Genomic DNA, 26847 nt, shown 5'->3' with positions numbered 1-26847 from the left:
ACCGCTATTATTCAACCTCTATTGAACATTGCTGAACATTAAGTATTTGTATAGTGGGGAACAAAACTGTCTTAAAACACAATTAAACCATAAGAAACTATTAGAAAACTGATTTAGCTGAGCTGTTATAAACATATATACAGTTAGCCCATGCATGTGCTGAAGTTGAGTAGCTAATGCGACAAAGTCAACAAAGCTTTCACAAAAACTATAATAAGCTATAGAGAAGAAATCATTTTATTACTTTAAAAAAGTCTAAGGTTAATGAAGATTTCCAAGACATTAAAAGTTCCTAGAGACAGAGCTGGCAGACTTATTCCTTAACTTAAAATGTGTTGTATACCAGAAAACCTTTGAGGTTGTTGAACAAAAAATCACAATATCATAAAATGTTTGATCGAAACAACTGAGGAAAAACCTGCAATGTACCAAAGACTTGTAAGATGAAAGGAGGTAAAAACATTTCAATGCAGACTATAAGAAGTCTGGCCTTTATGTTGAGGCATCTTGCCGAATACCACTCTTGACCAAGAACAAAAATTTGACCAAGATTTGAACATGCTAAAATTCATTTGGACAGACCTGTGGAGTTCTGGAAGAATGTTTTATTGATCATAGCCACCTCTCACCGGTAGCCATGCTGGAGCTACGCCATTGACAAGTGTGGTATAGAGGGTCGAAACACATGCAAGCTGCGGCTGATGTAAACACAAGCATTGACGAGAGTGACGATCATCAGTTGCCGCGTCGGAGCCATGCTGTGGACGTGTGCAGCGTGTGGTAAGAGATTTATTCATCATAAAGTGTAGATAGCTTCACTAGCCTTATGCTGGAGCAGGTTTTGGGCATGTAAATAATTTAATAAGTTAGCACAATATTGATAATATCATGTATCATGATCTCGCAGGCTGGCGATCAGACCATCACTACTGTAGCCTTTAAGTTTACTCAGCCTCTATGCATCCTGGGTATATGACTTCCTTCTTTCAGATGAATGCCCCTTCCCAAAGCAGCAAACTAGATTTAAGTGATTCTTACGTTTTGAATATGGATATTTTTCTTCAAAACACACTGGATTGCTAAAGGAGACTTTTACTGACCCTACCCCCCACCCCCCGACCTTTGAGATTTGTAACATTGTAGATGTTTTTTTATGCCCAAACATACACACCACACACTGGTTAAAATTTTTAAATGAAAGAAACTTGCATATCTTAAAATTTGTTAGTGCCATTGTTTTGTAACAAGATGCCCACCAAAGAAAAGAAGAAGAAAGACACCAGATCCAACGCTTCAAGCGATTAAGCAATGTGCTGTGATACAGTTTGATACCGCAACCGAGTATGAAAGAGAATTCATGAGGATAAAATTAAATCAATTTCAGTAGACTTTAGTCATTTAAAATGTAATTTCCCAAGAACAAAATTGTGGCTAGTGAAAATGCTGAGTGGCTAATTTTGGAAAACCATTAGCCACAGTGGCCGGTGAGCAAAAAAAGTTAATGTCAAGCCCTGTTTATTTGACTTGGCGACAAGAGCTTCCAGTGCAGAAGAAAGTAAAGACAGTGCAGACATACTACACAGTAGAAATGAAATTATATAACACTAATATAAGAAAAACAGAAAACTAAATACTAAGCAATGTCATATATACAGAAACTTCTTTTAATTCTTTAAAAGAATGTGCAGATATGTTATTTACAAGTGTACAGTTTATAGTTTACAGATGTACAATTTTCAGTTGCTATGTGTCAGTTATGATGTACAATGTATATAAACATTTCAATTGTTCAGGCTGTATGGCCTGATATGATAACTCCCTTAACGTGACATAAAATAGACTACGATAAATTTGTGGTCTTTCCACTCATACGTCGGCAACATGAGGATTGATAAAAAATGACAATTTTATATAAGTTTGTTGCAACTGGGATAGTTATTTTACACAGGGAATGTTACTGAAAGTCAAATAAGTTACTGTGAGATGCCTAACCTGCTATTCGTCTCATGGCAAGAATCGTCTTCTCTATTTACAGGTTTCACATTCTGAGATGGACCATTCAGAGAGACAATTTTCACACTGCATGGATCCCATATCTGTTATATAAAAAACATTACTCTTGACAAAAGACTAATATATGAGTATGTTTATTTTATTTTTGACTTGTGACTTGTCGGTGACTGTCGAGGCAATTTTCAGTTTCTACTGATGAAGCATTTAGACAGTTTAAAGAACACTCTATAGAGTAAAGCAGATAATAACTATAATAATAACATTCCCTTCAGTGACTCAGCCAGAATCTCATGATGTTTTCACTTTGGCATACAGTTTAAACCTTCCAGTAAGTAACCTTGCCAGTAAGTTACTGTAAAATTTACAGCAGTCTTTTTACAGTGTACTCCAAATGTTCTTTTGGCCCCACCGATTAGTACAGCATAAAATGAAAGTGATCAAAGTAGTTTCAGCACTGTGAATGAAGTTTTCACTTCTATGAGGTTGGTGATTCAAAAACAAGTGCCTCTATGTCTACTTCATACATCTCCAGTGATATGCGACGCTGTGCACATTTGCAAATATGAGAAAGAAGTTGTAAAAAATACAATTGCACCTGTTGTTTGCTAATCATATAACAACTGTACAGACTGCTGCTTTATGAAGATATGCGTATTGACACTGTATGTTATGGCTAATCTGAATAAGTGGAAGATTGATGAGCTTAATGAATAACCCAAAACGATGAAAGCGGACTTTTTAACGGGAACAAGATCTCTCTCATTGTCATTCCTTTTCACATCAACATACATGTTCAAAAACAGTTACTCTGTTGAATGAAGATCAGAGGTATGTGGAAATTTAACACTAGCAGATGCTGAATGTGGTGAGTAACTATTGTTTCATTCATTTATTTGTTTGGATTCTTTTACATCTGATGATTTTGTGACTTCATGATGAAAAAAGATGAATAATTGACATGCACTTTTTTTGTTCAGCAGATAAATGTATTCAAATAATCTACAAATCAGAACATAATTCAACACTGATACATATTTGTTTGTACCAATATTAGTAACTTTTAAAAGTGTTTCGCCCCGGTGACAGTTTTGTTCCTTTTTTCTGAGAGAAGTACAATGAACAATAAAATGGAGAAGGGATTTATAACAGCAATTAAAATCTTTAATGGCAATAAGTGGAGCTTGATATTCTCTTAAAATATATATAAATATTTCACAACACAGTTTTTATATTATATTATTTCATGTTAATGTTAATGTTAATTAACCTTATTAGTAGTAGTAGTAATAGTAGTAGTACTATTCATTTCTTGTCTTTTGTCAGGTGGAGAATGGAAAAACACAATAAACACGTTCAGGCCTTTTTCATCTTTCTCATTCTATGTATAATACCACTAAAGGAAGAAGGTATTGTTCAATAATTTAACATTCAAAAATTATAACATTTTAATTGGGAGCTTTGTGTATTTGCTAATTTGTGTATATACATGACCCCTGACCACAAAAACTGTCATAAAGGTCAATTTTTTATACATAATCTCAAAGCTAAATAAAAAGCTTTTCATTGATGTATGGTTTGTTAGGAAAAATACAGTATTTGGCTGAGATACAACTTGATCTTTACTCAATATCCTAATGATTTTTGGCATAGAACAAAAAATCCCATACAATATATTGTTGGCTATTGCTACAAATATATCCATGCTACTTATGGTTTTGTGGTCCAGGGTCACATATAACCATTTAAAGTGTTTGTTACAAATCTATTTTCTACACCTGAGGTTCAGTAAATGCTACCAGTTTGTGGGGGAAGAAAGTGGATTTCATGAAGAAGGACTGTAGTTACTGGATGCTGAAAAATGAATTCAGAATCCCTGCCATGGATGAGCTCAGTGTGTGTGTGAACATAAGGAGGAAGCTCAGCAATTCACACTGGACTGCATTCACGTACCGGCACCCTAATAAGACAAGCATAGAGGTTGGGCTGAAGGGACATGGACCAGATCTTAAAATCATAATGTTTGGAAGAACCTGGGCCAACTGGAACAATCTGATATCATTGGAAAACTGGCATTCAGTTTGCATGACCTGGTCCAAGTCTATGACCGAGCCAAAAGTGTATGTCAATGGAACCAAAGTAGAATTAAAAGCACAAACTAAAGGACTGGCGTTGTCTCCTTACTGCTGTAGTGTGGCGGCCGGTGGCACTCTGACTTTAGCTGTGGCCCACGATTTTGTGAAGAACAGGATAAGCATTGAAACCGGCACTGAATTGAAAGGCAGCTTAAGTCTGTTCAGGGTATGGGGACGAGTTCGAAGCGCTGAAGACATAAATGGGATGGCCTGCACTGATGGGGATATTCTGCATTGGGAGGAACGAATCTGGAACAAATCACCAGACTGTATGCCTGTACAAGATGTTACGCAAAAATGCGGTAAGGGACACATAAATACACAGAAAAATTGTTAACAGTGCCACTGTATGGCACTTTCCACAACAAAAAGTCCTTAAAATCTCTTTCTTTTTAATATTCAATTCAAAGATACAGTTTAAAACCTAGATTTGTGTGACCTTTCTTTATTTTCTGGCAATGAACAGTAAATAAACATCAAAAGTTAACAGGGTTTTGTCAATTTAGCCTAAATAAAGTCACTGAGTAGTTAGTTTGGAATCAAACATTGGTTTGTAGTTATTAATAAATGGTAATCTGAGGGTGCAAAAAAATCAAAATATTGAGAAAATAGCCTTTAAAGTTGTCCAAATTAAGTTCTTAGCAATGCATATTACTAATCAAAAACAGGGTTTCTGCAGATATGAACAAGTGAAATTTAAGACTTTTTAAGACCTTTTTAATACCACCTTATATGAAATTTAAGACCGAAACCTGTAATGGAAATAGATATTGTATTACATGCATAGATGTAATATTTAATGTGTTTAATGTAAAAAGTAAACACAATTTCATGGCTGTCATAAATTAAATTTATTACTACGATATACTGTGAACTTTCCATATCAGCAGATACTATTCCACACAAAATATCCCCATAAAAGTACCACTAGAAATATCTGACGTAAAAAAAAAAATTCTGAAGCAATATTTTCATCAGTGCTCTATTAGCTTTTACATCTTAAATCTGCATATTTGATTTACCTTAATAAAGGCCTTTTTTTAACTTTTGAAATGTATGCATTACCTTTGAAATTTATTTTATGAATTTATCAATAAATTCTAAATGGCTGTTAGCAGTCAGATTACATAATTTACACTGCAAAATTAAAAGTGAGATTAATGTTTTAAATACATTTATTGATTTATAAATATATACATTAGAAATGTTGGGTGTGGAGGCATACTTTTAAACACACTAAATTACCAGCAGGTGGCAGTAAGTCACTTCATGAGCAAGTTATTTCAACTGATTCGATCAAAACGCTGAATCATAGCAAAACGTTGCTAGGAGAATGCTTCTGCTAATGTTGCATATTGTCTAATATGTAAGTAACTACTTGACTAACTACTTTTTTATTGAGCTAAAATTAATGTTCTGAAGACGCAGTAACTTCCACAGAGGGAGAAAAAAATCTAGTTGTTAGCAACTGGCCTTAGCCAAGCCCTATATTCAGTTTTTTCAAGCTAAGTATCGCTAAACTTGCACTTCCCCAAAGCTAAAAAGTTAAATCCATTTTACTTCTGCGGTACAATCCGAGAGAGACTCGCGCCAATAACAGAAAGCTGATTGGCTATTGCATGCTGGTCTCATTTGTAGTTTAAATACAGCAAATTATATTTGGAATAGTGAAATAAAGAACTACAACACCACGGAAACAACAAAAAGAGAATTTAAATGAGCATTAGAGGTAGCGTTACATGGACATCGGAAAAATAAGACCTGTGTAAAATTATTTAAGACCTAGAACAGCGATTTTAAGACTTTTTAAGGCCTAAAATTCTGATTTTTAAATTTTAGACTTTTTAAGACCCCGCGGAAACCCTGCAAAAATTAAGTGCAGATATATTTATGGTAGGAAATTTACAAAATGTCTTTATGGTACATGATCTTTACTTAATAACCTCATGATTTTTGGCATAGATAAAAAATAAATAAAAAAATCTTTAATTTTGACCCATACAATATATTGTCGGCTATTGCTACAAATATACCCATATACTTTAATTTATAGCAAATATTAACTAATATTTGTTATAAATTAAAGAACTCAGCGCTCTGAAATGATTGATTGTGATTGGTCTTTGCCAATTTCCCCTCTCCAAATGGCACTACTTTCTTGTTTCTTGTATCAAGCTGCAGACAGACACACGTTTGTACAGTTATCTGTTGTATTGCAAAAGACATTGCTGAACTTTAGTATTAATACTACTGTAAATTTATAACGTCTTGTTATAATATTATTACATCAGGATTTAGTCAGTTACCAGGATGCACGGCCATATTGACGATACTGAGATGTAAACAACAGCATGGATTGTATGGTTAATATTACTCAATATGTTGTTCTGCTAATTTACACTGTCTAAACCACAGAAAAAAAAAATGTGTGGAAGCTTTTAAATCATATAGAGAAGGACTTAGTAAGCAGGAAAGGGTGCAATATTTTGATATTTTAATTCATGTTAACAAGTTAATAGGTGGTAAAGATACATGCAAGCAGTTTTAATTAAGATATTAAGACTAATATTTCACCTACCTGACCGGAAATTATAAGAACGAACACGAATGTTGTCAAGATTTCTGCCCTGGAAATTCTGGTTCAGTTTGGCCAACCACAAACACATTTTGTTCCTCAGTTTTTGCACTCTTCTCCTTTTGGCAGTGTATACTTTAAATGTTTTTTTCCCGGTCTGACCAATTAATTCAGGCCAAAACATGACAGTAATTTACCATTTTCAGCAGCAATAATCAGCAAAATATGCGAGTTTCGTTTGGTTCAGTGGCATTGTTTACATTAAGTGAAAACTCATGAGAACTATGAGAACTCATATCTGTTTTCTTAGGCTAAGATACTATATATATTTTTTTAAGTAAATATTTTAAATGATTTAAAATTACCTTTAATAATGATTTATATTTTAGTGCGTCGGGATGGATTTCGTGGAAAATTACAGTTTATTCGCCTGTACGTGTTGCGTCATCCATACACAGAGAAGTAGCTCCGGTTACGCATATGGTGAGAGAGTAGCGTGAAACTGAGCGTTTGTTGTCACAACAACAAATAAGAAAAATCGACAATGTATCATACAGAACGGTAACCTCCGGTGAATCACCGGTTGTAAACACAAAAAATCCGTAAATTATTTGTCTATCCGCTCTGATAAGATGTCTTTTATCTGTGTGCACCGGTGCCTCGATCCACATTCATCCGCGCAGAGAACCAAAGCACAACCAAACAATATTCTTTTAACGAGACGTACAGTTTCAATTTGCTTACATATAAAGTCGATTGTCTGTTTGTTTATTTGTGTGGATTATTCATAAAAATGCTGTAGACACATTCTGTCATGTTTAGTGTGTATTGTAATTATTTTTTGCTAAATTCGGTCAATTATGTTTGCAAAATGATGTCCAATACCCCATACCGAAATGTAATATATGACATATATGTCCCTATATCAGAAGTGCTACTCTCATATATGTTAAATATAGGGCAATATATTATTATCGCATATATACATCTTCTGGATATATGTAGATATATGTTTATTATGAATTTCCCATAGTACAATTTGTATATAAACATATATTGAAAGTATATATATGGTCAACTTTTATATGGTATTGCATGTTATGACCATATATGTTTACAATATATATTAAAATTGTATATTGTATTATATGATAAGACCATATATGTTAACAATATATATCAAAATTACCAATGTATATATTGAATTTATGCAAGTTTATTAACCATTTATGCCTAAAAGATACTGCTTATTGTAAATCACATAACAAAATATTTTTTTGCTTAACTTTATTGTTTCAATTCAGTTTTCTGGGGAAAAAATACAGATGAATATATAACCTGTTCAAAAAATGCCAATGTACTAGTTACTTGTAGTAAAACGAATGTATTATGGAGTTATTGAGGGGGAAAACACTTAATGTAACTGTTTGTCCATATGTGCTGTCGATGAACTAAAACGCATTTCATTAAAATACATGAGCGATTGAGTGCGTGTCACAATACCGCTACTGCGCATGCGCCAAAATTCAAACTCACCCGCGCTAACGGCAGAGTCTGAGCAATGGCTGGGCAATGATACAAGTCATCTGCGGTAAGATGTTTTTCTTAGTAAGTGGAAGGATAACAAATGGGCCAATACATTCACATAATAAACGACAATGATTTTATAGACGGGCACGAAGACAGACCGACATCACTGAGAGGAAACGATGAAACGCCTTTGAATGTGGCAGCGGTGCAGGTAATTTATGCTAATTTACTCAACGCTTTATACCTACGCTAATATTTCATAGAAATTAAGTGTTATATGATTGTTTTGGTCTGCAAGAGCCTCTGTCTCTATATAGAGCAGATAAGTTTTTTAAAATATTCCCTTGCATTGTTTTATATATGATGTTATGTTTACAGCTGCATTGATGTGTTTTGCAATTTGCTTGCATTAAAGTTAATTTTAGCTAACGTTACTGGGTAGGTTAATGAACAATCTGTATGGAGATACTGTGAGCTCATTGTTTTCACTGGATAAGCAATGCCACATTTGGAAATTATTTAAAGCTGTCTGACAAAAATAACGGATGAAAATTATAATGTTTATCTCTGAGATGTAGTCTAGACTAGAACTATAAAACTTCAAAAAATGGAATTATTTAAATAAAAGCACCTTGAATTCATATAGTAAATTACAGTACTTGGTTATATTGCACCAAGTGCATTGACATGTCAGTGACATGCCTAGAGTGGGTGCATAAGAACATGTAACGTTATTTTGTGTACATTGCATAAAGGTAACAGTACACTAAAGGATGTGATTATGGGGTTTTAAAAATATGGTTAATCTATCGTAGTAAATTTTGTTCATATCTTTGCTGATAATTGTGCTATTCTCGTTTGTGTCCCATGAATAGGTAATGAGTCCCGAAATTCTCATAAAACAGAAATGGAGGCCGAACCTGCAGATGTGGATGGCAGTGATGTGAATCATGGAGCGTACACAGAAAAGGTTAAATATGTAGACAAATCAAATCAACAAAATATGTGTCTCCGTGTACTATTTAATAAAATTCTAGTGCATTTAATCTATAAATAACTGTAGAGGTTTTGGATATGGTAAGATTAAACTTATTTTAGTGAATGAAGTACCACATTTCAGCTATCATGTTGTTAGGGTGGGTACACAAAATATTATTTTATCCTTGCTTCAAGAAAATCCTCAATCTATCTGCTTTCTAACAGCTTCATATGGCCGTAAACATTTATCTTAAACGTGGCTTTAAGCACTATAGATTATTAAAGTTTCACTTTCACTGTGACAAAGGCAGTGAAATTGCACTATAAATTACACTACAATGCAAAACACAGTAAATTGATAAACTGTTTGGCGTGATGACGTTTAATGCCTCCGACAGGCCCTGTAGTCCCATTCAGCAGCATGTTAGCAACCATCTTTAAAGGAGAACTCCGGTGTGATATTGACCTAAAGTGTATTGAATCATGATACCGAGTGTGAACGTACCTTGCATATTTCATCTCGGTTTGTGTCCAGCTGTCCGAAATCTGGGGTCAGTTAGCCGATGCTCACAACAGGCTGTCTATGAGAGTGAACAGGGCATCGGAAAAGCCATGTAAATAAATCACTGTTTTACGCCATTTACGAGGCACAAAGTAGCTCCACACATCATCGGTAGACTTCCTAGGGCCCTGACATTTAAAACGAGACATTGAGAACTCAGAAAAAGCACCGGTAGTTTATTTACAAGAAGATTTATACAGACAGTACCTGGGAAAGAAAATCCGGTCGCCGCCATCCTGAACTTAGTCACGATAAATCGAGTGTCGAGCACCAATGAATTTATCAGGTTATCAACATATCAGGTTGTAGTTTCCTTCGTGCTCGACACTCGACTTATCGTGACTACATTTAAGATGGCGGCCACCGCTCTGTTCCTGGTGGAAGATGTCTGTACAAATCTTCTTGTAAATAAACTACCGGTGCTTTTTCTGAGTTCTCAATGTCTCGTTTTAAATGTCAGGGCCCTAGGAAGTCTACCGATGATGTGTGGAGCTACTTTGTGCCTCGTAAATGGCGTAAAACAGTGATTTATTTACATGGCTTTTCCGATGCCCTGTTCACTCTCATAGACAGCCTGTTGTGAGCATCGGCTAACTGACCCCAGATTTCGGACAGCTGGACACAAACCGAGATGAAATATGCAAGGTACGTTCACACTCGGTATCATGATTCAATACACTTTAGGTCAATATCACACCGGAGTTCTCCTTTAAGAAACATAAGAGTTTAAAAATTAAAATACGAATCAAAAGTGGGGTTTAACTGGTGTTTTTTTATGTCATAGAATAAAATGTGAAAGGATTATGAGTTTGTGTGAACGGCGGACCTTATTTTAGGGGATTTAATCAAAATTGTCATTCAAAAATCCATGTAATAGTTCCACCCTGTTTTCTCCAGGCCAAAACAATGCACATATTAGGTATTATGAATGTCAACACTTTATTTAATTGATGCTAAATAGCAAATTAAATTGTAACCTTAGCTGTGAACTCTGTCATTGAGCATTTGGGTTACTATATTTTAGTTCTTCATGTATATAGAGACATATTATTTGAATGGCCATGCAGGCTGTGCTCTGTTGTTCTGCCATGTCCTTGTGGTATCTGGGAATATTTTACAACTACAACTTACAAACATATATACATAATTAGTATTCTGCAGTTTTAAAAGAATCTTTAACTTTACCAACTGTTTAATATTCAGTATATTTGTCATCTTATAGTAGTTTATCACTTTGGTACAATGTTGGATTGCAAGTCTTAAGTATATGGTTCAGAAAATGTATTGTAATTATCTTATCAAAATCTAACTTTTATCTTTTTTTTTTATACAGATGCTGGAATCCAGACATTTCTTCACCTGGGGCCTTCTGGGGATGGCAATAAACCAAAAACTAACAAAGCTGTGGGAATACAAACCTGTAGACCTTTAGCTGGACCACTACAATTGATGTTTTGTTTCTTATGCCTGTTCAGTGTTTTGATCAGTTATATATGTAATTGTTTCTTTTTTTCTATTTGATTGTGCATGTCAGTAACATTTTTTTCCCCTATTTAAATAAATTCTGTTTAAATAAAGATGTTTCTTTGTGTACCATTTAACATTTAAGGCTCAAGGTGTGAAATGTGCAATGCACTGCAACTTTGTAGAGTGTAGTGTCTCACATGTGTCCTGTATTTAAAGATCAAAGATCACATATTAAAATATTAAATATGCATGAAATATATGGTTTCATATATGTCTAATTTGTATATAACATAATAAAAAAATGCATATATCTCACATATATTAATAATTATATATATTCCATATATGGCAATACATGTATTATACATACATAAACATATATTTTTGTATGGGGTAGACTTATATGTCAATATATGAAATTGTTCCATTTTCTAATAGGAATCATATATGGATATGGCATATACAAGACATGTATTTAATACATGGGTATTTCATATAAGCACATATATTACATTTCGGTATGGGACAGAATATGTATGCCATGTTCTCTTTATTGGTCTCTTTTATATCTGACACAATTTCCTCTTGTTCCAGACTGGCCTTATTATGAAGTTAAATTAGTACTTATCATCCTTCGTGAAGACGGAAACAAAACAGACATTTACGATGCTCGAGAAGTTGCACATCAATGGGTAAGCTATAGAAAACACATATTTAAATTTTACTACTGTTTGTACCAAGACAAAATGTCAATGATATTTGCATATCTTCCCCCTCTCCAAGTTGACAAAAGCATTAGAAGAGTTAAAATTGTGGTCGACATATTTGAATAAAGTCAGAGTGTATCCTTTAGGAAGGTAAGAAGTTGTAATATCTTTACAAATATAATAACTTTTTTCGAGGATAGAATCTAAATGTACTCATGTTGTCTTTCAACAGCATTCTTACACACTCCAGTGGAAATGCAAAGGTGCGTCAGTAGCATTAAATGAATATTTCATCCAAAAAAACAAACAAACAAAATCTGCAGAATATGTACTCAACTTCAGGCCATCCAAGATGTAGATGAGATTGTTTCTTCATCAGATCAGACTGACAAATTTAGTATTACATCACAGCACATCTTATAAAGTGAAAAGTTGCATGTTTGCATGAAACAAATCCATCTTTTAGACATGTTTAACTATTCAAGACATGTCAAATTATTGCTTCCAGCAACTCTTTCTGTACAAAATTCAAATCATCAAACATGCTCATTAAACTAACAAGGTAAATGTTTTTTTTTTTTTTTTTTTTTTTCTTTCAGAGAGGAATCATGCAGCTGTGGGCCACCAGTCCTGGACTCAGCCGGTGAGGATCTCAGGCATTTTTTTTTTTGTTTGTTTGTTTTTTTTTTGTTTTTTTACAATTTGCACTTTTCATTCATTAGTTTTGGCATATTCAGAAAAAAAAAACATGCCTTATTATAGATTCATTTAAAAGTTAAAAGGAAAAGTTTGAGAAATGTTTGATAATGTCATCCTTCTGTATCTTCGTAGGTTTGACTGTGTGGCTCACCTGAATGTGGTTCCTAGTGCTGATATCGGACAAATGCAGAATGAACTCATTGAGATCCTCGCCAAGCGTTGCAAAATTGATCACTACGAAATAATTACAGATGCTAACTTCATCTTCATATATCCTCTTGGTAAATCAGATCGAGGATAGCTGAGATGCTTAAAAAATTCAAAGTAGAAAGCATAATTTCCATACAAACCACAAATTCGTCCTTTAGCAAAGTCAAGCATATGTCTGGTGTAGTTAACAAATACAAATACATTCATGAATGTTTTTAATTATGTTTTTTTTACTTTTTAGATGACCTCTTGCCAGACCCAGTCACAAGCCCACCTATAACATCGACTGAGTCTTTGCCTCATACAACTGAAACACCAACAACCACAGTTCCTCAGCTGACATCTATGACTACTGAAATAATTACAAATGCCAAAACAACAGCAACAACACCCATACAAGTGGCATCAACAACAGAATTTATTTCATCATCAACTGAAACAACAAGAAGTCTGTATAGCAACTATATGTATTAGTTTCTTTTAGACTGTAACATGCATACAGTTGAGGTCAAAAGTTTACATACACCTTGCAGAATGTGCAAAATGTTAATTATTTTACCAAAATAAGAGGGATCATACAAAATGCATGTTATTTTTTATTTAGTACTGACCTGAATAAGATATTTCACATAAACGTCGTTTACATATAGTCAACAAAAGAAAATAATAGTTTATTTTATAAAAACGACCTTGTTCCAAAGTTTACATACTTGATTCTTAATACTGTATTGTTACCTGAATGATCCACAGCTGTGTTTTTGTTTGTTTGTTTAGTGATAGTTGTTCATGAGTCCCGTGTTTGCCCTGAACAGTTAAACTGCCTGCTGTTCTTCAGAAAAATTTAGGTCAAACAAATTCTTTGGTTTTTCTGCATTTTTGTGTATTTGAACCCTTTCCAACAATGACTGTATGATTTTGAGATCCAACTGAGGGACTCATATGCAAATATTACAAGAGGTTCAAACACTCACTGATGCTCCAGAAGGAAACACAATGCATTAAGAGCCGGGGGTGAAAACTTTTTGAATTTGCAGATCAGGGTAAATTTAACTAATTTTGTATTCTAGGTAACATATAAGTATCTTCTGTAGCTTCTGAAGGGCAGTACTAAATGAAAAAAAAAATGATATTCAGGAAAAATAAGAAAAATGTATACAAATTCATTCTGTTCAAAAGTTTACACCCCATGGCTCTTAATGCATCATTTTTCCTTCTGAAGCATCAGTGAGCGTTTGAACCTTATGTATTAGTAGCATATGAGTCCCTCAGTTGTCCTCAGAGTGAAAATATGGATCTTAAAATCATACAGTCATTGTTGGAAAGGGTTCAAATACACACACACACAAAAAAAAACTGAAAAACCAAAGAATTTGTGGGACCTGAAGGATTTTTCTAAAGAACGGTAGGCATTTTAACTGTTCAGGTCAAACAAGGAACTCATGAACAGCTGTGGATCATTCAGGTAACAACACAGTATTAAGAATTAAGTGTATGTAAACTTTTGAACTGTGTCATTTATAAAAATGTTCTCTTGTGGACTATATGTAAATGTCTCCTTTGTGAAAACATCTTATTCATGTCAGTACTAATTAAAAAATAACACATTTTGTATGATCCCTGTGATTTTGTTAAAATAATTAACATTTTGCAGATTCTGCATGGTGTATATAAACTTTTGACCTCACCTGTATTTGCAATTTTAGATTAAGCCAGGAATCTCTGAATGTTTATCTTTTCATTTTTTCAACAGTCACTACCTCCACACCATTCATGGAAACAACCTTGGCAGGAAGTTCAACGACACTTAAAGAAACAACTGTTTTGTTCTCCACAACAAGTCTTACATTAAATACAACCACATGCTTTTCTACTAGTTCACCTGATGGAAACATAACAGGTTAAGAATGGCCTTTTTGTTTGCGTTACAAAATCACATTTTCAGTCTTTTGCAATTACTGTGGGTCTCTCTAACAATGTCTCTCTGTCTTGAATATAGAAAGTTACTTCAATGTCAATGTCAATGTGACTATAGATGGCTCTGATGACCCCGAGGGCATAATTACAACCTGGGTAAGAAATTAACCTTAATTGAAATCCTAAAAATTATGCAAATGTGCTGCATGTCAAACTGGAAATAAGTATCATATCTCAGCATCAGTATCATATCACAGTTGTTTTGTTTTTTATCATCACTACAGCTTAATGAAACTCTTTCTAGTAAAGGAATACACGTGTTGCACTTCAAACTCATGACGTCCTCAACACATGCACGAAAACGAAGGTTAGCTTGTTACTCCAGAGAACAGACTAAATCCCAAAACACTATAGAAATTATTTAATTATTTAATACAAATCTGAATTGTGTTTGCAGTGTGGAAACAAAATCAGTCAAAGTGGATAAAAAGGTACATATAAAATCCTATACAGATAAATGGGAATTGAATTGGTTTCTCTTTTATTAGATACACAAACTAATTCTATTTCCTATTACCTTGTATATTTGTCCTGCAGGGATCCCTGATTTTAGCAACAAGGTGAGATCTTCATTACAAGACAGAAGTAAACAATAGTGATCAATAATTGTTGTGTATGTCCTGTGTTTTAATGGGTTTATCTTATATGGCTTGTTCCCAGCCATAGCTTTGTTTTTCATGCCGCGGTAACAACTTCCTCAAACATCACAGAGACAGAAACACTAATTCATGGGCTTCTGGATAAACCATACACGAATGGAGCAGTACGCATTGATGCACAACCCGAGCAAATTTTAATTTCTTATATTGGTATGTGCTGCATCTGACCAGATGATAGAAAGAGATAAAATTGTGGAAATAGAAACTGAGGAATTTAATTTCATTATTAAATAAATTTCATTGTATAACCACACACAGAGTTGTCTGAATGTATCTCTCTTCTTCTCTAAAAACAGGACCATGTCCAGAGCACAGCCATCAGACAAGGCAAGGGCTTTTCAAATGGCCCCAATTTGGGGTTCAGCGCAACGCTTCACTTTCCTGTGTAGGAAACCCTGAAAAGACAGCATATAGACAATGGTAAGAGCCTCTCTTGAAAATATTCTGTTTTATCTAAATAGAATTGATGTTGGAAATTGCTTTGTACCTTTTTAATTAAATATATTTTTATATACATTACCATTCAAAAGTTTTTGAACAGTAAGAGCTTTAATGTTTTTTAAAGAAGTCTCTTCTGCTCACCAAACCTGCATTTATTTGATTTAAAGTACAGCAAAAACAGTAAAAAAAATTAAACTGTTTTCTATTTAAATAAATTTGAAAATGTAATTTATTCCTGTGATTTAAAAAGTAAATTTTCAGCATCATTACTCCAGTCTTCAGTATCACATGATCCTTCAAAAATCATTCTAATATTTTAATTTACTGTTCAAGAAATTATTATTATTATTATCAATATTTAAAACAGTTGAGTACATTTTATATAAATGATAGAAATTAATACTTTTATTTAACAAGAGTGTTTTAATTGATCAAAAATTATGAAAAAGACATAATGTTACAAAAGATTTCTATTTCACATAAATGCTGTTCTTTTGAACTTTCTAAAATTCTACTCAGTGGTTTTCAACATAATAATAATAATAATAATAAATGTTTTTTGAGCACCAAATCAGAATATTAGAATTTCTGAAAGATCACATGACTGGAGAAATGATGATAAAAATCTGCTTTGAGATCACAGGAATTAATTACATTTTAACATATATTAAAATAGAAAATAGTTATTTTAAATAGTAAAAATATTTCAAAATGTTACTGTTTTTGCTGTACTTTGGATCAAATTAATGCAGGCTTGGTGAGCAGAAGAGACTTATTTAAAAAAAAAAAAAAAAACATTACCAATCAAATGTTTTTGAACAGTAAGATTTGTAATGTATTTTGAAATGTTCTTTAAATATGCAGCATGATCAAAAATCAAGGCAAAAAATCATGACGCTTAATGATAAAATAATTAAATGTAATTTCTGTATGACTAGCAGCACCACACATAAATGCAAAAATAATTCACCATTTCCAGCTAACTAATTAATATTCTAAGTTCTCCCAATGTTCCTATTAAGTGCCTATTAAGAAACATTAATTTCATTCAAAGGTTTTAAGAATTCTTTCCCTTACTTATACAAACACTGATATTGAAACTCTTTAGAGAAAACATTAATTTTCTCAATTTGCAAACATCCTGGAAACATTCTTCCAGGAACAGCTGAGCCAACATCTCAAACAGCCAATTGCAAATACATTTGGTGCCACTAGTGGCATGGAAATGACACATTTCATCTTTAATCAAATTCTAACAATTGCATTACAACATTTAACATTTCCACTTCTTAGTTGCCTGTCTGCTCTACTTAATGAGACATTGATGGACAGCCTGTAAATCTGCCTATAAATCTTTTGACACTCCACTGGATTATTGTTCCTAATCACTAATTCTAAAAAGCGGAAGCTGTCTGATTTAATATTTGAAAAGGATGCTGTAAACCAATTAATCAATTGTATGTTCCATGTAGTAGTATCATTAATGTCAGAACTGTTTGTACAATCGATTTCATTGCAGAGGGAAAGAAATCTCTTGTGTTTCCATACAGTTCCAGTCGTTCAAGGTTTATTTACAGCCATAAAATGGATGGGCAGGTTTTAAACCTGAACCTCAACTGCATTATATAATAATGTGTATCTTGGAGTCTAGCAGCTCTGAACAGTTTGCAATAGTTAATGGGGGGAAGTGATCCAAATAATGGTTTGATAGGTTTATCGATTGTGACCATCTCACCCTTCTCTCTAAACAGCTTTCTGGATGCAAACTCTAACAATGCTGTTTGGAAGTCTCCAGACCTGAGGGATTGCCAGGTTGTGGTCCACAGTGTTTCTGATATGGAAGACATCACAGTCACTAAGGGTAAACCCTTCTCAGAATTTACATTAGATACACAAGCTTCCTGTTAAAGGAACAGCTCAGCTTAATTACTCACCCTCATGTTGTTCCAAACTCGTAAGACCTTCGTTCATCTTTAGAACACAAATTAAGATATTTTTAATGAAATCTGAGAGCTTTCTGAACATGTGTAGACAGCAGCGCAACTACCACATTCAAGGCCCAGAAAGATAAGGACATTGTTAAAATCCAGAGTCATAAAGCTCTCGGATTTCATCAAAAATATCTTCATTTTTGTTCCGAAGATGAACAAAGGTCTTACGGGCTTGGAACGACATGAAGGTGAGTAATTAATGACAGAATTTTCAATTTAGGTCGATCTCTTTAAAAACACTCCCTATGCATTTCCCTATTAGACAATGCAGAAGACATTCTGACCATGATTGAGGATTTGGTCCATGAGAACAAAGATCTGGATGAGTCCGACCTCTCAATGGTACTGGATAAATTAGCGGATGTGATTAACGTTAGCGTGATTACGCCTCTGCTGGGAGAGTTCATCATCAACATCACATCTGACATCCTGGAGTCTGACAGCAACCTGCTGCCTTACACCAACAGGTGTGTGTGTGTGTGTGTGTGTGTGTGTGTGTGTGTGTGTGTGTGTGTGTGTGTGTACCTGGTATTCATCACGTTGTGGGGACAAATGGATAGGAATACCAGTAGATTTTGAGCTTGTGGGGACATTTCTCAGGTCCCCATGAGGAAACAGGCTTATAAATCATGTACAAAGAGTTTTTTGAGGAAGTAAAAGTGTGCGCAATCTCCTGTGTGGCAAGGTTTAGGTGTAGGGTAGGTGTAGGGCCATAGAAAATACGGTTTGTACAGTATAAAAACCATTACGCCTATGGAATGTCCCCATAAAACATGTAAACCCAACGTGTGTGTGTGTGTGTGTGTGTGTGTGTGTGTGTGTGCGTGACACACTAATTGTTTATTGAATATATTTGCTTGATTTTTATGAAACAATAAAAGTAATAAAAATCAATCAAATATATGATATAATTTCATGTATGTGATTAACAGTGAAATATATTGTGCGCAATTAGGCTTGCTGTTGTATTTGAGGGTTTTACAGGCAGGTTTTATACTTTCTATCTAAACAAAAAAATCTTTCCCTGTATTTGCATAGTATTCTGAACATCACAGAGTCTGTTGGAGACCAGATGTTTGGGTTCCCTGGAGAGTCACTGAGTTTAACAGCGCCTGCCTTAGCAATATCAGTGGTCAATATTGACCAAGGAAATTTTCACAACCTCACCTTTGGAGTCTCATCCACTAACAAAGGCTTAAACCCTGAGGTGAGCACACCTGCACAGCACCTTTATGAAAATTGTAGAACTTCATTGTGATATACTACTTTTCAAATGTTTGGGGATAGGTTTTTTTCTTCTTTTTTTAATGATACTTATTAGGCAAGGATGCTTTAAATTGCATTGAAAAGTGACAATAAAGACCTTTAAACCTTAAAGAAAATGTATCACGGTTTCCACAACAATTATTAAGCAGCATATGCTTTAAACATTGATTATAATTACAAATGGGTCTTGAACAGCAAATTAGAATGCTTTCTGAAGGATCATGTGAAACTGAAGACTAAAGTAATGATGCTAAAAATTCATTTAAATATAAATAAAAAATATTTTATATTATAAATATTATAATACAATTTTAATAATATTTTACTGTATTTGTGATTAAATTAATGCAGCTTCTGTAAGCATAAATGAAAATAAATTCTTGCCCAAACCTTTGAAACACTGTATGCATATAATATAATAGTATAACAATATAATATAATATAATATGTGACCCTGAACCACAACACCAGTCATAAGGGTCAATTTTTTAAAACTGAGATTTATACATCATCTAAAAACTGATGTTCATGTATGGTTAGGATAGAACAATATTTGTTCGAGATACAATTATTAGAAAATCAGTAATCCGAGGGTGCAAAAACATCAAAATAGTCAGAAAATCACCTTTAAATTTGTCCAAATTAAGTTCTAAGCAATGCATATTACTAATCAAAAATTATGTTTTGATATATATACAGTAGGAAATTTACAAAATATCTTTACTTAATATCCTAATGATTTTTGGCATAAAAAAACAATAATTTTGACTCATACAATGTGTTTTTGGCTATTGCTACAAATATACCCATGCTACTTAAGACTGGTTTTGTGGTCCAGGTTCACATATAATATAATATAATTATAATATAATATACAATTTATTTTGTAATGTGTTCATTATAAATTAAGTATCATCAAGTATTGATCATTGAGTGTTTCAGACAAAAATTGTCCCCTAATTTCATAGTTGATTTTCTCAACCTAGGAAAATGTAATGCAATGAATAATAATAAATCATAATAAAAGCCACACAATGATCAAATGTAATACTTTTCTTCTGTAGATTTATATCAACCGGGAGCCTTTTGATGGTACAGTGGCCTTCATTTCTCTGCCCTCTGAAATACAAGAAAGATTCCCTATCATAAACAACACCAGCCCTCGTGTTCTGTTTCAGTTTTACGGCGTTCCAACTCTCTTCCAAATAAAGGTGACTTCATATTCATCTGTGGCAGATGTTATGTTATGTTAAAGGTTTTTTTTTGTCTATCTCATTGTAATATTATTTTGTCACACCACTTCGTCTCAGAATGACCCAGATGGGAAAAAACTGAACACTTTTGTGGTGTCTGTAAGTGTGACTAATGCCACAGGACCCATTGAAAACCTAAAAGAATATGTTGCAGTCACCCTGCACCATCTAACAAGGAAGAATGTAAGTACTTTTTATAGGAATGTGTAGAAAATTAAAAACAGAAATAATTTCTGAATTGTCTTTACCTAACAGAAAGACCAGGATGTCCAGTGTGTCTACTGGGATTTCAACAAGAATGGCAAGTCACTTGGATTACATAAATTTATTATTATTCTTCTTACATTAGGTGCAATATCTCATAAAGCTGTGGGTGTGGGTGGGTTTGTGCATGTTCTGTTTTAGATGGATACGGAGGATGGAATCCAAAGGGATGCTGGACGTATAATAGCAGCAGTGATTATACAACCTGTCTGTGTGACCACATGACCCACTTTGGAGTGCTGCTGGTACGACAAGATCCTGTGTTTAAAACTTACAGTTGAGGTCAAAAGTTTTCATACATCTTGCAGAATCTGCAAAATGTTAATTATTTTACCAAAATAACAGGGATCATACAATTTTATTTAGTACTGACTTAAAAAATATATTTTACATAAAAGACATTTATGTATAGTCCACAAGAGAAAGCAATAGTTTAATTTATCAAAATCCCGTTCAAAAGTTTACATAAGCTTGATTCTTAATACTGTGTTGTTACCTGAATGATCCACAGATGTTTTTTTAAGCAATAGTTGTTCATGAGTTCCTTGTTTGTCATGAATAGTTTAACTGCCCAGTGTGAACTTTTGAACAGAATGAAGATGTGTAAATTGCTTAAATATCATATTTTTTGATTTAGTACCGCCCTTCAGAAGCTACAGAAGATACTTGTATGTTTCCCAGAAGACAAAATAAGTTAAATTGACCCTGATCTTCAAATTCAAAAAGTTTTCATCCCCCAGGTGAAATGCATTGTGTTTCCTTCTGGAGCATCAGTGAGTGTTTGAACATTCTGTAATAGTTGCATATGAGTCCCTCAGTTGTCCTCAGTGTGAAAAAATCTCAAAATCATGCAGTCATTGTTGGAAAGGGTTCAAATACACAAAAAGGCTGAAAAAACAATAAATTTGTTGGCCCTGAAGGATTTTTATGAAGAACATAAGGCAGTTTGACTGTTCAGGGCAAACAAGGGACTCACAGCTTAGCTTTCCATTGATATATTGTTTGTTAAAATAGGACAATGTTTGTCTGAGATACAACTATTTGAAAACCTGTAATCTGAGGGTGCAAAAAAATCTAAATATTGAGAAAATCGCCTTAAAAGTTGTCCAAATAGTTCTTAGCAATGCATATTACTAATCAAAAATCAAGTTTTTATATATTTATGGTGGAAAATTTACAAAATATCTTCATGGAACATGATCTTTACTTAATATGCTAATGATTTTTGGCATAAAAGAAAAAACGATAATTTTGACCCATACAATGTATTTTTGGCTATTGCTACAAATATACCCGTACTACTTAAGACTGGTTTTGTGGTCCAGGGTCACATATGTAAGCATCTTTTATGTGAAATATCTTATTCAGGTCAGTACTAAATAAAAATGTAAAAATGTATTTTGTATGATCCCTCATATTGTGGTAAAATAAGTAACATTTTGCAGATTCTGTAAGGTGTATGTAAACTTTTGACTTCAACTGTATTTATGCATTCATTATTCTGGCTTTAATAATATCTGTTAAGCCAATACTTTTTTTTTTATTTAAGGATGTGTCCAGAACTCCCATTGATGCGAAGAATGAGCAAATCCTCACTCTTATTACATACATGGGCTGTGGTGTGTCTTCATGCTTTCTTGGGATCACAGTGCTAACATACACCCTTTTAGAGTAAGATGTAATTTACAATTGATGCTTATATATAGCAATGCAGCATACTTGCTTTAATATCATACAGTGGAGATCCAACTTAAAGAACAATCTATAAATACTTGATCTTTCTGAAATATTGTTAACCTTCATCACTCAAAATTTGAAGGAATATTAGCTATAAGTATACCACTGTTCTACTAACATGTTTGACAAAATAACCAGAGAAATTCAAAATTATTTTCAACATTATTTTGTGGAAAACACAGTGATCAAAATTAGAGAACAGTAACCACTGTAACATGAAAGAAAATTAAAACTAAAAACTAAAATTTTGGAGAGTTACAGCTGTCAAGAATTAGCAGAAAGTGTAGAGACCCTTGCTTCAAATGACTTCAGCACATCTGTGGTAGCAGGACATTACTAGTTTCTCACACTGCGCTGCTGTGATCTTGGTCCACTCTCTTCCATAGTTTGGCAACTGTAGTGGGTTTCTTAGCTATAGGATTTTCCAGAGATTTTCAATCAGGTTTAGATCAGGACTTTGCCATTTCATTATTTCAGTGTTCTTAGCTTCAAGGAACTGCTTTATCTGTTTTGCCGTGTGACAGGGGCATTGTCTTGCATGAAAATTGCAGGCTGATTGAGAGATGCTTGCAGGGAAGGTACTGCATGTTGATGAAGAAGGTTCTGAAAAACATTTAAATTCACCCTGCCGTGTATCTGTATAAGAGCCCTGAACTCCTGCTGCAGAAAACATCCCCCAAACCATTACACTTCCTTCTCCAACTTTCCTCAGTATGACACAGAACAAAATATTTTCCATCAGACCCAAATAAATTAAACTTGCTCTCATCTCAAAAGTAAACTCTAGACCAGTTCTCCTCTGTCCACACAACATGCTCCTCAGCAAAGGCGAGTTTAGCCTTTTGATTCTTTCTTCTGATGAGAGACACGGTCACTGCAGAGTTCACTTTCAGTCTGACTCCTCTTAAACATGCCGAGACAGATCCTTACCTTGTATAACACTGAACTGGCAAGCAATTCCAGCTGCAGTGCTGAACCTATTCCCCTTTGAGAGTCTCTACATGATCCTGTCTTCTCATGCATTTGTCTTACGTGGACGACCAGCCTTTCTGGGGGACTTGAATGAATTAGTCATTTTAAAGCTGCAATATTCAAGAAATCACAGGCCTTCATTTGGACAACCTCCTGTCGCAAGGTTTTAGTCCCCTTACAACGGCCCGCCATTTTGCAATCTAATGGCGCTTTTCCACTACACAGTACCAGCTCGACTCGGCTCGCCTCGGCTCGACTCGACTCGGCTCGACTCGGCTCTGTTTGGTTTTCCACTGTGTAAAAGTTGTACCTGTACCTCCACAATAGTACCTGGTTGTCATAGCGACGCTGCAAGAAACTGCCGTGATGTAATCTTCTACGCGACACACACCCGCTGTCTGCACCTCCTCGTTTGACCACGGCGTATTCTTCCGAGTTGCCATAATATGTAATGGATTGGATATGTCACGCAATCTCTGGCCAAACTTTTTAAAAATGGCGGGGTTATTCTGGATACTTTTGCTGGCGCGTGCAATGATGACGCAGTGAATAGTGACGATTCTCTCTGACCAATCAGTAGTCTGCTGTGTTTTCACGTCACATTTTAGTATCGCCTTAGCTCGACTCAGCTCGCTTGGAACCTCGCCTGAGGTGGTACGAAAAAAAGTACCTGGAAGCCGGTACAGGTACAACTTTTACACAGTGGAAAACCAAACAGAGCCGAGTCGAGTCCAGCCGAGGCGAGCTGGTACTGTGTAGTGGAAAAGCGCCATAAGTGAACATTAGAGGAATGCTGCCAGTTAAATAGTGTTTGTCATTTAAATTAAGGAAATTAGCACAAAATATATTTTAAAGGTTGTTATGCTGTGCTTTAGAATACAATTAATTTCTGACTTCACAAGTAACACAAAAATACACATATTAATCACATTTTTCAGTCAAACAAACTGGTTCCATTTTCCTACCTAGTCCAGAAGTACGGTATTGGGAGCAATCAATTCTTGACTTATTTGCAACTCAAATCAGCTGTCTTATCTAAAATCAATAACAGAACCATCAATCTTCACCTTCCTTCCGCAGTAGCAGATTTAGTTAATATATCGTCCCCCAAGAAATTACTTTCTAAATTATACAAAATGATAACCAATTCAAATAAAACCTTAAGTTTACCAATAACCAAATGGGAAAAAGACCTTTCTATTGCTCCTGATACCGACTTCTGGACTCAAATTTGTAATAATATTTATTCCATGACTAAAAACGCCAACCTTCAGCTCATACAGTACAAGACCCTTCATAGAACACACTACACTGGGGAAAGGCTGTTTAAAATGGGATTCACATCAGAAACTTGCGTGCACTGCTCACAAAATAGCCCGGACACATATATCCACGCCACATGGCACTGCCCACCCATTAAACAATTCTGGGAAGATGTCACTGAATCCCTATCCCACCTCCTGGGTTGTCACATCCCATTATCCCCTTCACTCTGTCTACTGGGCGATCTATCAACACTTAATCAGGAAATAACAAACAAAAGGATACTCCTCATAGCTCTAGCCATTGCCAAGAAAACTATCTTCTTGAACTGGAAATCCCGAAACACCATTCACATAACACACTGGAAAAATGTGCTTACAGAATACATCTCCCTAGAATATTTTTCATCTCCATATACATCAGAATCGCAACATCCAACATCAGACCTCAGTCAACTCTTACAAATCTGACACACTTATCTTTAAGTATTCACAAAATATTATTCATATTTATATAAGGTATTAGTAACATGAGTGTTTTCATTATTATTATTTTTATTATTATTAATATTATTATTATTATTATTATTGTTGTTGTTTTCATTTATTGTATCACTATATCAGAGAAACATTGAAAAGTAATAAATTGATGGGATGATGTTTTGTATGGACGGTAACAGTTTTCTGAAGATTACATCATTAAATATACATAATTAAAAATTTATAAATATAAATAAATTAAAACTGCACCCAACAAATACCACCCATGTTTTTAATGCACCACATATTGATTTTAATGCACCGCACTCTTCTTTTAATGCACCACTTGAATTCAAACTTACATACATCATATGATGTCTACAATGTTGCCTTGAATGGAAAAGAGGAAGGAGGGGAAAAAAAACAAAAAAACATGCACACTGACACAGAAGCTCGGATAGGTGTGGTATGTGTTGGGTATGGTTCATTAGTATATTTTCCTGCATACATATATTTAGATAACTACTATTGTGATTATATCATTATTATTATCATCATTATTATTATTATTATTATTAATAGTAATAGTACTGTTGCCTTCATCACAAAACATCGTCACAAAATATCATTGTTACAACTCAAACTTTACTATTGTTATTAATACTACTATTATTATTATTATTATTATTTATTTATTTATTTTTATTATTATTATTATTTTATTATTATAATTATTGATATTACTGTTACCATCATCACAACATCATACTGTAATCACCATCCTTGGGATTATTGCTGTTATTATTATTATTATTATTATTATGATTACTGTTATTATTGATATTACTGTTACTGTCATCACAAAATATTAACCGTATCATCACTACCTTTGGTGTTATAGTTGTTACTCCGATTTATGGCCATTTCTATTATTTTTGAACATGCTAATACTACCTATACTGCTACTACTACTTATACATTATTATTATTATTCAGATTGTCTTGTTCTCATTTCTCATTTATTATCATTGTTGTTGTTTTTTTTGTTGTTGTTAGTATAGTTTTTTGTTTGTTTTTGTTTTTTGTTGGTATTGTTTCTGTTGTTGTTGTTTCTGTTTCTGCATTTACCATGTATGTTTTTGCACTCCAAAAAAAAAAAAAAAAAAATACAATTAATTTATGAAATATGCTTAAAAATGCCCTTCTACTCCTATTAGGATAACTTCAAATAGGACTAAGCAGTGACCTTGAAATTTAGGAAATTGTAGGTTGCTCCCTAATTTTGATCTCCACTTTATATGCGAAATGTATTCAAAATGTTTTAAGAAAATTTACATTTACAAGTCATAGTTCATGTTACAATGCTTTGCCATTAACTTTGATGCACTGCGTCTTAATGCAGGAAATTAAGAAGAGACTACCCATCCAAAATTCTGTTAAATCTGTGTGTTGCGTTACTGGGACTGAACCTGGTGTTCCTGCTGAACTCCTGGATTTCTTCTTTTGGCATCTATGGTCTCTGCATTGCTGTGGCGGCGACCTTACACTATTTCCTACTGACTTCCTTTACCTGGATGGGTTTGGGGGCTGTGAATATGTACTTTGCTTTGGTTAAAGTTTTCAATGTGTATGTGCCCTCATACATCTTGAAATTCTGCCTGCTTGGCTGGGGTGA

At 34.1% G+C, this 26847-nt stretch overlaps 1 protein-coding gene and 1 long non-coding RNA gene across 2 annotated transcripts; both read left to right on the top strand.

Annotated features, from left to right (window-relative positions):
* Positions 1 to 3799: 3799 nt before the first annotated feature.
* Positions 3800 to 20862, top strand: LOC141298957 (adhesion G-protein coupled receptor G4-like). The gene is made up of 20 exons (XM_073829249.1): positions 3800 to 4447; positions 11852 to 11949; positions 12041 to 12114; positions 12197 to 12227; positions 12564 to 12607; positions 12796 to 12944; positions 13115 to 13321; positions 14870 to 14943; positions 15072 to 15154; positions 15245 to 15278; positions 15385 to 15407; positions 15508 to 15656; positions 15803 to 15926; positions 17699 to 17808; positions 18201 to 18405; positions 18977 to 19145; positions 20269 to 20415; positions 20515 to 20640; positions 20713 to 20758; positions 20807 to 20862. Exons 1-20 carry the CDS (start codon positions 3838 to 3840, stop codon positions 20860 to 20862), a joined length of 2559 nt encoding a protein of 852 aa, XP_073685350.1. The 5' UTR covers positions 3800 to 3837.
* LOC141299070 (uncharacterized) lies at positions 20862 to 26833 on the top strand. The gene is made up of 3 exons (XR_012341697.1): positions 20862 to 20966; positions 22271 to 22392; positions 26575 to 26833. It is a non-coding gene; the product is annotated as an uncharacterized lncRNA (long non-coding RNA).
* Positions 26834 to 26847: the final 14 nt, after the last annotated feature.

The sequence above is a fragment of the Garra rufa genome, chromosome 23 (genome assembly GCF_049309525.1).
Source record: "Garra rufa chromosome 23, GarRuf1.0, whole genome shotgun sequence".
Classification (NCBI taxonomy): domain Eukaryota; kingdom Metazoa; phylum Chordata; class Actinopteri; order Cypriniformes; family Cyprinidae; genus Garra; species Garra rufa.
This window is presented reverse-complemented; position numbering and strand designations above follow the sequence as displayed.